This window comes from Lepidochelys olivacea, assembly GCF_965140295.1.
Source record: "Lepidochelys olivacea isolate rLepOli2 genome assembly, chromosome: 17".
Lineage (NCBI taxonomy): Eukaryota > Metazoa > Chordata > Testudines > Cheloniidae > Lepidochelys > Lepidochelys olivacea.
In genome coordinates this window covers 8,588,474-8,601,527 of record NC_140427.1, presented here as the reverse complement: position 1 = coordinate 8,601,527, position 13,054 = coordinate 8,588,474, and the positions used below count along the sequence as shown (strand labels likewise).

Genomic DNA, 13,054 nt, shown 5'->3' with positions numbered 1-13,054 from the left:
TTCCCTATCTATGCCATGCAAGGGCCAACTACTTCCCTCATCACCAGGGAGACCTGACCCCTGCCTGCTCATTTAACATGTGCACTCACTTATCCATTTCTAATCTTTCCAGTTAATTGGGCCATATTACCCACTTCAGAATAATAGCACACATGCACTCCACTGAATTATACAGCTGCAGACCTATGGTTATATGATATTAGAATATGGCACAGTGTCATATGTCACTGATCACAAATCTGACAGCCAAATGACACTAAAAGAAAAGGAGTACTTGTAGCACCTTAGAGACTAACAAATTGATTTGAGCATGAGCTTTCGTGAGCTACAGCTCACGGCTGCTACTCTGAAACCAAATGACACTCTTATCATACACATCTCCTATCTTCCACGTCATAGCAGTTTAGTTTACGAATCAAGTTTCAGCTACACGTAGCACTCCTAATCTAACGCAGCAACAGTACAGAAGAGCACGTTGTAATAGATCCTTTCTTATGTACAGTTATCAAAACTGATTGGTAGGGGCCGGATAGGTATAGCCATTACTCAGTCATGCAGGGAGAAAAGGGAAGTAATGCCTCCCTTAATGTCCTCCTCAGATTGTGACTCTAACCCTGGGGAAGAGAGCCAGGACTACTCACCTGCTACTCCCTACTGTGAGCACATGGGTGGGGATGAGGCAGAGGGGGCAGGAAATGAGAGAGACCTTGGCTCCCCTCCCCTCTCCTCCCTCCACTGACTGGCCAGAGCAGCTGGTCAGGGACACAGTGGGAACCGACTGCTCCTCAAAATGGGCTAAAATAAATTCCCCTCTCCCGCAGAGAAGTGGGGGGGTAATACTGACTGAGTCTTCATTGCTTCTCTTGTCTGCTCCTGGGGCCATAGAGCTACATACTCAGGGCAGATTGTGAGGTTTTAATCTAGCCCTGAATTTGCAATCAGCCATCTTTATCGCTCATGACGATTTAGAAGGATGGATGGGGCAGAGAGCAAAGCTTGATTAGATACAAGGCCATACCTTGCGATAGCACCCATTAGAAAAGAAAAAACATCCTCTCATTTCTAAGTTTAGCAATTTGTTACAGAAGTAACTGAGAGAAACTAAACAGGAGACCATGTAATCTAACACATGAATAGTTATACTGTATGCGATTTCACTTCATGACTCACTCCAATGTTTTCATTTGGAAACTGCATCTAATTATTTACAGGTTAGGAACAACTTCCACAGCAATAAATGCAAATGGAAGAACATTCAAAATAAAATGTCTCGATAAACACCTTAACAAGGGTCCAGACCAGAACAGTGGAGACAACACTGCATTGCAGGAGATGCAGAACTATTGGTCCCTCTCTTGATGAGCCCATGACCTTCTCAGCTGTTTATACTAGCACTTTTTCTACAAGTGGCCTAGTAGAAACAACCTTAGAAATGGTAGTGTAATTTTTTTACAACTATGCCATCTAAACTTTACAGGTGAACTTTACAGCAGTGCTGAAAATTCTTGGTGTAGTTTCACCCATTCTACATCAATTTGAGCAGAATGCAGTTTTTTCAAAAGAAATGAAACATACAAGAGTTTACACTCAAAAGCATTTTAAACCCCATTTCCTGTTTGCATCCTGTGTTACTAAACTACACACAGTCAGCATATGAGAAAAAAATTGCTTATAGCACTGCTGCTACAGGTGATAATGTTCTATGTGTTTCAGTTCACTAACAGGAAAAAGCACAGATTACCCAGGCATGAAACACATTGAAAATCCCTTTAAAGGAATATTGCCATTTTCTAGGGGATGGAGGGGATGTCTAATGCTTATTTTTTAAAACTGATTGTTAAAATACATAGTATAGGTGTTTGAGTAATTGATTTTGGTTTACACTGAAACGCAAAACCCCTAATTGTAAACAGTGGATGTTAACAAATACTGATCAGACATTTTCTGAATACAATTGTTAGCTGATTGGTTAATCTTCAGTACAACTCCATAGTTGTCTTCATAATTTCTCTCTTCCCCACCTCTCATCCCCAAAGCCAAGAGACTCCTCTTTCCTCCAGACTATTTCACTAAAAGCTCGTGCCTCTTTGTCTATGCAAATAACTATGTGTAATCTTGACCTTTCACTTCACAGATGGTTATCAACTGCCTTACAGAGTTACAGCAAGGGCCCATTGCAAGATTACATTTACAGGTATTGTTATGGTTTAGCAGATTATGCATAAAGAAAGTAGAGAAGCAGGAGAATGTATCTAGAAGACTAACAGATGCCCTGTTCAATATATACAATTAAAAAGTAGTCCTTCTCTACAAAAATTTAAAAGATGACAGTCGGTGTTTTATGCAGATATTACAGCAGGTCAGGCTACATAGCATATACCATTTCTACAGTAAGAGAAGAACTGCTTATTTAAACAATGATGAGATAGTCACAAAACCATTTATCCTATCCGATGTGAGAAGATAAGCCCCACCACAACAAAGAAATGACACACTTGACGAGGGTGTATGTTTAATTAAAATATTTAATTGTCTAAGCCATTATTATCTCTAATACATTTTTCATCTCAGAGCACAATTCAGGAAAATAATCCTCAACATCTTTGTAATGTAAAGAATTATTCCCACTTGACAAATGTGGAAATTGAGGCAGAAGAGTTAAGTGTCCTGCACAGGATAACAGGCATCAATGCTGGACAACTAAACCATGCCCCCTTGAGCAAATAGCCTGTTGTCAAACAGTCTGTACAGTTTGGACCATTGAACGTCAAAGGCTATAAACATGTTACAACACATGCCAAGACAATAGAGCTGAGAAACGTAGAACTGTTAGGACAAGGGATTTTCCTTCTGCATGTCTGTTGATTCGAGATGCTCCTCCTCCTGGTCTTGCTTCTGTTCCTGTGTCTCCTCCAACATGGTTTGAAGATTCATTTCTAACACAAGATCCCTGGTTTTGGCCTCTTGAAGAGTCTGTTGTGCTACCTACAGTTTACAGGAAGATGATCACCATAATGTACAGTTACAAAGAGTCCTGACTTCCCCCGCAAGGGTTTCATGAAAAGTCAAAGAGAAAGCTGTGGTCCCAGTGTGTGCCTCAGAAGAGCCCAATGCATAGACACTTGAAGAAATAAAACATCAAGGCTATAATTTACTATCATCTTAGTCTGAGTTAAGGAATGAGGAGATTCAAGGCACTAAATGTGAGAAGCAGAAAATGTAAGTGGAAAGGGGTCGCCACCTGTCAGGAATTTGGGAAACACTGACTTAAAAAAAAGAAGAAAAAAAAAGAGAGAGAGAAATGTCACAACTAAACTGAATTTCTCATCTTTCCAATTTTTCTTCACCCAGCAACAATTTTTCTTCTTCTTCCTACTCTTTAACTTGAACCACATCCTTCTCCCTCCTCCGCAACTTTTGCAGAGGAAAAACAATGCTTGTGCTCGGTTTACCAGTCATAATTATATCCCAGTTATATAGTATATGTTGTATTCTATAACAATATCATGCACACTGCCATAAGAATATTCTATTACTGTACCACAAATATCACTTATTTCAACGCTGCTACCTTTTACAAGCACTGCATGCACTTAATGTAATAGGAATGGACACATTTTAAAAATAAATCTACTCTATTATAAATGTGTTATCTTTAAACTACTGTGGGATACTAGGAGAAATATTTTTTTATAAATTAAGAATAGTGAAAATATTTTCCCCTGAAGCGGATGTAAATGTATATATCAAAGTGACAGAATAACCCTTATTGTTTTTTACATGCTCTGTTTGTGAAAGGTGCTGGCTTGACAGACCTGGATATTGAAATCCTCCATTCAGCCACAGTGCAAGTTTCCTTCTCTGTCCCAGAAATGTACAACCTTGACATGGTATGACCACTTCTATGGCAGAGAGGGGAGTTAATTTTCCATGTCTGACTCAATTCTTGACTTTTCTGCTGAAACTTCCAAGAAGGGGGCCCAATTCCTGTCAATTTACTTAGACACCTAGGTGCCATAAAACAGTAATGCCTTTGTCACTAATGACTTGGGATGCATATAAACCAGTGACCTAAAAAGTGGTTCTGTATCAATTTACCAGCCACCTTTTGAGTATTTTTTTTTTTTAAAATAATGCATACATTTGCTGTTCCTTTTCTTCGTAGAATGATCCCCTCTGCTAAAAGCTGCTTTCCTGTTTCTTCGAACAATTTTTCCGGCTCAATTTTTCCTTCTTTTTGCAGTTCATTGAATTTCTCAACAAACCTAGAATTCAAGATGTTTGTTACTTACCAAACAGTAGCAACAAAACATTTTATTCCACTAATTAAACAAACTGAAGAGCTAATTCTAGCTTAATTCTAACATGAAGCTTACCTCTGGCAGGTGGATTTAAAGTTTAATCGTGACAGTTCAAAGGCTTTTGGACCATTCCCATATGCTTCATAAAACGTCCTATTCAATAAAATAAATACGGTTTGAATTTCTCATTAATCCGTGTATAGGTGATAAGTTCTGGCAGAGATGTTAATGAACTTGTGAAGCCAGAGAACAGTTAGTTTAGGATAGAGCAAAGATGATTTCCTTGACTACTACTCTTCTCACTCACTATATTTTACATTTATAGATGGTTTTTCATTCAAGCATCTCAAAAGTACTTTAACACGCACTTTTAAATCCATACTACACACCTATGAGGCACAGAAATATTATTACTTTTTAAAAGATGGGTTAACTGAAGCACAGAAAGGTAAAATGGCTTGCCAAAGGTCACAAAACAAATTAATAACCATGACAAGGATAGAACCTGGGGGGCCGTTGCTCCCAGGACCCTGCTATAAACAAGACCTTGCGGCCACTGATACGCAGAATAAATGCAACTATACTAGTTCTTGAACACTTATTAACTGTTACAAGCATTCTGTTGACACAAAGCGCTTCACAAGAGCTCCAGATGGTTGAAGTGGTATTGTAGATGCTTGTTTCCCACTGTAAACTAGACTTGATCTAAAGTGATCATTTTCAAGTCTACTTCAGTGATTATAAACACATACATCCATAAACGCAAGACTGCAGGATCATGGGCAACAATTTCCCTATTGTACAGATGAACAGCTAAGCACATAAAAGTTAATTAAATATCCCAGAGATAAACAATGGTTAAAGAGCTGTTGTATTTTTCTCCTAATCTATCATTTAAAACAAATTTGCACATATGCCTCAAACATGGAAGAGACGCTTTTAAAGATTCTAAACAAATAAATAAGTTTCACACAGGAGCAATGGCTTCAGTAAGGTGTGACAGATAGGTCCATCTGTTGGATAGCTGTTAGTGCCACCCTCTGCAGCGTACTGCAAATTTCAAAGGGAAACTGAAACCTCTCCTGCGTGTTTTAGGGCACAGATCAGAATTCACTGACACTCTAAGTGGAATACGACAATCTTCAGAAGTTTGAGAGTTGGGGCCAGCACGCTGGAGCTTGGGGCTTCAGCCCAGCAGGAGGCACCTCCCAGGGTTTGGGGCTTAAACCTGCTGGGATTTGGCCACCCCCGGCTTAAGCCCCAAACCCGAGCAGGCACGCCCTACATGGCTGAAGCCCCAAGACCCTCCTCCCCACTGGACAGAAGCCCCTACCCCCCCACAATGCAGAGGTCCCGAGCTTCTCCCTCGCCCCCACGTAGGTGGAGAATGGGAGGAAAGCGTGGGGGGCTCCGTGAGCAGCACTTTAACTGTAAAAGAGCTGCATGAGCCATGGTTTGGCCACCCCTGGCATAGATAATACTGTGTCTGTGCTACAGGAAAACTTGAAAGAGATGGAAGGCAACGGCAGAACTCACGCTCGGATCTCATCCTCTTGGTACAGAAGGGGAGGGATGACATCCTTCACTTTGCCATAGCGCTGACGGGGCTCCCGGTAGATGGGCTCCCTCAGTGGAGGGAAAGCGGCATACACATCGAACCACAAGGGCTTCTGCGCCTCAGCCAGCACCTTGGACCGCAGCAGATCCCGTGTCCTGGGGGAAGAGAGAGAGACGCAAAGGGAGGAGGAAGAACGTGAGCTAGGAAAAAGGTGAAAATCAGGCCCGCTGAAAGGCCCAAGAGAGAAGGGAAACAACCTGCCTGTGGGAACCCATGCTGCACCGGGGCACCTGCCTTCCTATAGCTCCTACCCACAAGCACAGTATCCCCCCAGCACACCCTCCCCCCCATCAGTGCCCCTCCCCACACACACAGTACCCCCCACACACACACACACTTATCAGTTCGAGGGGCACCAGCCCTCCTCCAGCCCCTTCGCCCACCTCCCCGACCCCAACCGACACCCCCGAGGGAACAGCCCCTTTCCCCGCACGGGAGGGAGGTGGAGCCTGTCAACAGGGGCCCCATAGGCCAGACAGCCAGGTAGCGGGGAGGGGGAAGAACCTGCCCTCTCACACCCCAGGCAGTTAGGACCTGCCCGTAGCAGCCCCCAGGAAACTTCCCCAGTCCCGTCCCTGGTGACCCCGTACCGGGTGAACACAGTCCCCAGCTTCTCCAGCCGGCTCCCCGCCATGCTGCTGCTGCCCCACGTCCGTCCTAGGTCGCCCCTAGCAACCGCGGCTCCTAACAACCACCTCCCCGCCAGCAGGCCCCGGCCCGCACTTTCCCCCGGAAGCGGAAGCGAGCGGCCGGCCGCCTGACCGAGCTGGTGTCAGGCCCACACAGCCTGTGGCCGAGAGGATTCCCGAGATGGCTCCAGGAGCCAGGTAGAGGCAGCCAATGGCTGAGCAGAGCCCGAGGCGGATTGATGAACCAGGCAGAAGCAGCCGATGCCAGAGCCCAGCTGAGGGCATTCCTCGAGCTCCCCCAGCCGATGGGGAGGCTGCTGCGATCCCTTATTTAAAGAGACAGCCCCAGTTTCGAGGGCACCCCAGGCCGTGGCAGGCTGTCACCCAGGCTCACCACGCCCCAGCACGGACATGGCACCCAAGCTTGTGGAGCTACCCCCTGTGCTCTGGGCACGGAGGAGCTGAGCCTGCAGGCCGCCCAGCCAGCCTCGCGCCCGGTGGTGCACAGGGTTCCCAGTTTTGGCTGGACGTATTCCGAGAGCCTGCGGTTTCATCACATGATGTAATCTTTAATTAAAGATTCATCCTTAATTCCTGGAGACTCAAGGGCAGTCCTGGAGAATTGGCAACACTAGCCGTGCATTGTCATGCCACAAAGAAACCCCCAAACCAAACCCAGCAGCCGGCACAATCCAGGCCCAGCTCCTATGGATGCCACGTGGCATTTGGGGATGGTCACCTATGCCAGCCCCTTCTGCTTCCCCAGGAAATCTCCTTGCTCAGATGCCAACCCTCTCTTTTAAATGATCCCAACTGGCCAGAAGCCCATTTGATATGGCAAGATTTCTTATCTTGCGCACACAATTTCTGATTGAGTGCACACATTATTTCGGATCCTGCACACACAAGCTCTTTAAACTAATCCCTTCATCAGACAGTTGGAACAAGCCATGCAGCATGCACTGCTGCCACTTGCAAAAACAGGCTCAAGCTATGGACAGAAAGATCCCCTGGAGCACGGAGAACTACTGAGTGGTAACAAAAAGGATGGCGGGCTTGCTGTTGTAGGACTGGGCTGCTCTCAGAAAGGATGATCCCTAATTCTGGCTAAGCTGAATTCAATGCAAGAACCAAAGGGAAGACATGATAGACTCTGGGGCTGACCCCGGAGCGGAATGGCCCCATGTGCAAAGTATAACAGCTCCAGAAGCAGCAGCTCTGAATAGCAGGAGGTAATGGTCACATTGTCCCCCAACATATCCCTATGGTCCCTGCATGCCACTATACTGAGGGCAGAAAGGGGTCTGACACAGGGCTGTTTTGAAACCCTTGTTAAGAGGGATATTCCCAAGAGGACTTCTGCCAGTTTTGCAGCCCCTATACATATGGGCTGATATGATTTCTCTGGCAGTCTAAAAATAGCCTGGCTGTGGCTTGTTGCTCAGTCAACATTGTGATTTGTTTCTAATTATGTTTTGCGCCTATGATTAAATATCCTGAAATATCTCCCTCAGGGAATATAATTTCAGTCACACCTTACCTTGCCTTGATCACCCTTCCATTACACAAAAAGCGCTTTCATGTCTAAACAGTGTCTTTCATTGGGGGTGAGGATAAAGTGACACCCTTCCCCTATTACAACACTGTCTTTGAGAACATTGTGGTGTTGCAAATAAATCATTCTTACAACGTAGGGCGATTTCTTTGGCAATGGCAATTCATGCAGTGAGGAGCCCAGGCACAGTCCTATGAATGACTGAACATTACACTAAGTGTTGCATTATTCTAGTACTTTATCTATTGCCAGCAATGCCTGGTAATTGCCATTTCCTTAGGCTATTCAGCTTGTCCCCTGGAGTGCTTGATGGTTAAAAGAGGACATGCCAATGGAAATCAAATGCAGCAATTTTTCAGAGGCCTGGCCCCTAAAGTTGCACTTGTGATTTTTCACACACACACACACACACACACACACACACACTTACTTGAATCTGCATGAGAACCAAGGAGAGATGGATTGGAAAACAGTTTGCAATCACAAAATCAGCAGCCCCAAGTGTGTCAAAATTTAGACGTGAAAACGGGTTGGTGCAATTTTTAGTCCCTGCCCTGGGATGGGTGCAGATAGAGCCATAAGCCATAGGGAGCTCCACTGATTTCAGAGTTAGGCTGAGGCTGAACCCTTTGAATAATCCCATCCTCCATTTTCAGGCCTCATTTTCAAAAAGGGCTGAGCGCCCAATGTTCAGCACTTGAAATCAACACAAGCTCCTGGGGGGGGCAGCATGACAGATACTGTAATCCCATGCGATAGCTATGTACAATATCGTATTAGTTATGAATGGTTTATGTACGATTGTGTTCTACTCCATGGGGGAGGGTTATCACAGCTGCTACAGGAACAAAAAACAGAGGGGGTTGATGAAGGAGAGTCACTGAGACAACTCTAGAGAGATACCGTCTCCGGACTGGTTTGCATATACTGTTTCAAGATGGGTTTTCCAGAGACTTGGAGACAAAGAAAAGGGCTTTTGGTATAAAAGGACAAGCTTGAAGTGACCCAGGATCTTCTTTTTTGATCCAGCAAACAGATAGGACCTTCTGTGGAAAGGTTGGGTAGACTTTGGCCTACTAGGATCCCATAAAATGATAGGTAATTCCTGGCGTGTTTAGTGTGTGAGTAATTCTGTGTATTGTTTTTATTATGGTTTCTCTCTGCTTTTACCTTAGGAATAAAGATACTTGCTTAGATAGTGCTGGGTGATAACTTGTAACTGCTGGCAGTATGCTGTTTATAGTCCTGGGAGAGAAAGCAAAGCCCAGGTGCTGGCCTTTAGGCACACTAGCTTACTGAGACTATGACAGTGTAAGGCAGAGGGCTGTGCAGCCTTAAAAACCCCAGCCAGAGGCTAGTGGGACAAGGGTCCCTACCCAGAGACCACTGTTCCCTCTAAGCTGTGTGCACACACACAGATCCTAAACCCCACGCACACGGAGAAACACCACCTGTGCAAAAATTTGCACAGAAGAAATTTTTTGAGCACATGGCCTGTCAAAAATTAGAAGGAACATTGCCAGAGACAGGTGACAGCTAGAAACCTGAGACTAGACCAGGCACTCCCGATATGGACCATGGAGGCAGGGGAGACAGGTGCAGTTACCCTTACACCGTGACAGGCAGCACCTTTGAAAATCAGGCCACTTATTTGGATGTCTAAATATAGACTTAGGCTCATACTTCCAAAACTCTTGGCCTTAAGAATTATTGTCAGTGAAGACAATGAAGTGTCTGGGTTTCGAATGTTGATAGCTAAATCCCAGACTTGAAGCAAAACAGTCGTAACCACATTACACCCACCAAACCCGTGTAAAAATGTACTAAGGCCTGTTTGACATGCCTAGTATATGACTGATTTGTTTAATCTGTTTTGCCTTAGCCTGGTCAGACTCCTATCTCAGCTAGTGGATGATGAAGGAGGACATCCAAGCTGAGGGGCAGCTGCAGTCCTGGGAAGAGGGACACCCGTATAATTTTTATCTGTTTCTTACAAAAGGATGAGAGAGTGAATGATCAGTAACTGTGACAGGCATTAAATCTTTCCCTTAGGAAGAAAGCACATCTGAGAGTGCAAGAGTACAGCATCCATATGTCGGGCAACTTACACAAATTAAAGTCCTTAAGCTTATACCATATGTCTAAGAATAAAGCCCAGATGGCTTCAGAATCATGTAGCCTTGCTGAGGCTGCAGCTCACTTCCTCCTACTCTCTCACTCCACACTCCCCCCATCCAAATAATACTTTGCATTTGCCCTAGCTAGATGTTTCCCTCTATATGAGGGTCTGAGTGCAGTCAGCTATGTGTTTGTTAATACTTCCCTGCCTTAGGACATCGGTAAGTCCCCTATTACAGAGAGGGAAACTGAGGCCTGGAGAGGGTAAATAACTGAATTGAATTAGAGGCCGCATGTATCTCCAGAGTACCCAGAGGCTGTTCTTGTCTTTGTTGCATTATAGAGGTGAGACCTATGGAGTCAGAGTCCCATTGATACTAAAGGCCAGAAGGGACCATTGGGTCTACAAAGGCCTGCCTACTTCAATGCTAGGTTCAAGCTAGAGCAGCACATACAAGGACCTGTGGATTCTACAGGCCACACCTCTCTATTACAGTTGAGGACAGCTGTTCATTGCTCCAGTTTAAGGACAACTTTGGACAACGGTTAAGCCTGGGGATCTAAACTAAAAGGCCAGGTTCTCGGTTGCTCTACAGCTTGTGTTGTCACTTATCCTTTCTCACCCTCTTCGCACATGGGTATCAAATAGTAGCATTTCACACGCTCTTTGCACAGGTATAAAATGACCACCCCAGGGGCTAGTCCACAGAGAATCAGGCCTGGCTGTTATGGGGTATTTTCTCGAGGACAGGTGGTACCTTATGTTTCCACCGTGTGGCAGCAGATGTAACATTTAGCCTGTCAGCTGCTGGCTTACCCAGCCTGATTTTCCTTTTTTAATTTCATTTTATTTCGTTTATAGATTTCACAGCTATACCAAGGTTATTTGCTGTGCATAAATAATCTTCTCACAGTTACAGTATTTCCAGGAACCTGACTTCCAAGAAATGGAAATCAAGAAGTAATCTGTATTTATTAGATACATTCCTCTGTTTCTCTCTAATTATGGATAGGTCAATGTGAAAAATACACTTGGTAATTTCAGACACAAGACATTCAATCCATCTTCAAATATTATAAACGCAACAGGCAATAAATCTACCTTAGAGATTGTCCTCAAGCAATAAAATTGGATCCAGATCCAAAACCACCGTTAGCGTTGAGTGATTTGGATGCAGAGTTTAGTTGGGGACCATTTTATCATCTCAGTTCACTCTTTGCAGAGGAACAAACTCCCCCCAGTAGAGACAGAGAATAAAAAAGGAAACTACAAATAGCTGTCCAGGACTGTATTCATGGCCACACTAAGCAGTTAGCAGGCACTAACCCTTTAAATTCATTTGTAAAGCTCCAATTTCCCACTATTTATAACTGTTGGTGGATTAATGATGAAAATTGTTAATTAATTATTAATGAAATTAGTGTTGGTGGATTAATGATGAAAATTACTTGCCGCAATAGGAAGTTTGCACTCACTTTTTCAGCTTTTCAGCTGAAGCTTTCAGTTTTTCAGCCTCATGCTTTTTAAAATTAAGGTAATAAATAATACTTTGTCTAACACTTTGCATCCAAGGATCTAAAAGCACTTCTCACGAAGGAGGCTTCACAACTCACTGGTGAGTTCAGGGACCTTTATTTTAGCAGCTGTATAGAAGGAAAACCCAGGCAGAGAGATGAGAAGTGATCAGGGTACGGTCATACAGCCAGTCAGTAGCAGAACCAAGACCCCCTGTTGTAGGTGCCTCGGCTCTATCCACAGCGCCAAGCCTTGGAAGTTCTTCCCAGCAGCAATAAACTCTGAACTAATAGCAACTATCTCTAGATAAAAAACATTTAGGTGCATCTTACACACATTATCTGCACTGGCTGCCTGTTGGTTTACAGACTGAACTTTAGGGTGTTGCTTTGGAGTCCGCCTTCTCTCCTCATAAGTTTATTGGACAGAGCATTCGCTCCAAGGGGCACCCAGCATTAGAATTTGCTTCTCCCTGCTGCTCCAACATACTGCTGGGCTGGTGGCTTTGAGGGTAGGCTGCAAAGCAGGTCTGTTTGCATGGATTGCTGTAGCAATTGGGGTTACGTCTCCAGTGGGGAGAGGAGCTGGGAGTTCAGTTCTGCTGGCTGGCTGGGCAGGGGCACCAAAAGGCTTGGATTTTCTGTAGAAATCCAAAGGACAATAAGCAGAAGGGTCAGTTCTAGCAGCCCACTGTGGAGAGTTAGTTAATGTTCTTTAAAGCTGGAGGTTTGGGTACAATCCTGGCCCCACACTGTAAATTTCACCCCTTTACAGCTCAAGAGGCTGCAAACCTCTCCATCAGCAGTTAGGCTGCATCCTTGCTAGTGACTGAAAGCTCAACCGTTGTGCAGGGGCTGGTGTGAAATGAATGGGTGCCTCAAGACTATTTCCTAGAGGACAAGTTCCCCACATCATAAAACAGCAACATATTAAAAACTGACCCCTTGCTGCTCTGTAGAGTCCAAGCAATGGAGACTGCATCACCCTCTCCCTTCCTAGAGAAGCTTGCCCTGCCTCCATCCACGGGGTCCTTGTTGTGTGGCTGCAGTCTCAGGCCTGTCCAAAAATAAATAATCATCCTTGTGCAGTTCATGGATTGGCCACTGCAAGGCAACAGAATCCCAGGCCTGGTGGGGAACCAACATCTTTAAGAGCGAAGGGAGTTGTGCAGGGCTAGCGCAAATGGAAATCAGCAGAGCACCCAGATGTAGTTCAAGGAAATGAAGACAAGGTCAAGAGGCAGCAAACAGGATGTCATAAATATAAAGGGAAGGGTAAACCCCTTTGAAATCCCTCCTGGCCAGGGGAAAGCTCCTC

General features: G+C 44.7%; 1 protein-coding gene across 1 annotated transcript; it reads right to left on the bottom strand.

The window, feature by feature from the left end:
• Nucleotides 1–2,535: 2,535 nt before the first annotated feature.
• Nucleotides 2,536–6,680, bottom strand: MRPS23 (mitochondrial ribosomal protein S23). Its single transcript, XM_084651050.1, has 5 exons — nt 6,510–6,680; nt 5,838–6,014; nt 4,377–4,454; nt 4,142–4,265; nt 2,536–2,985 (listed from the first exon to the last, which is right to left on the bottom strand). Exons 1-5 carry the CDS (start codon nt 6,551–6,553, stop codon nt 2,830–2,832), a joined length of 579 nt encoding a protein of 192 aa, XP_084507176.1. The 5' UTR covers nt 6,554–6,680; the 3' UTR covers nt 2,536–2,829.
• Nucleotides 6,681–13,054: the final 6,374 nt, after the last annotated feature.

Excerpts from the sequence above, each read along its gene's own strand:
- MRPS23 (XM_084651050.1), bottom strand. The coding sequence starts at position 6,553 with ATGGCGGGGAGCCGGCTGGAGAAGCTGGGGACTGTGTTCACCCG. Across the intron at positions 4,455-5,837 it reads CAAGAGGATGAGATCCGAGC|GACGTTTTATGAAGCATATG; the intron begins GTGAGTTCTGCC and ends TTTATTGAATAG. Across the intron at positions 2,986-4,141 it reads GAAGAAAAGGAACAGCAAAT|GTAGCACAACAGACTCTTCA; the intron begins GTATGCATTATT and ends TGTAAACTGTAG.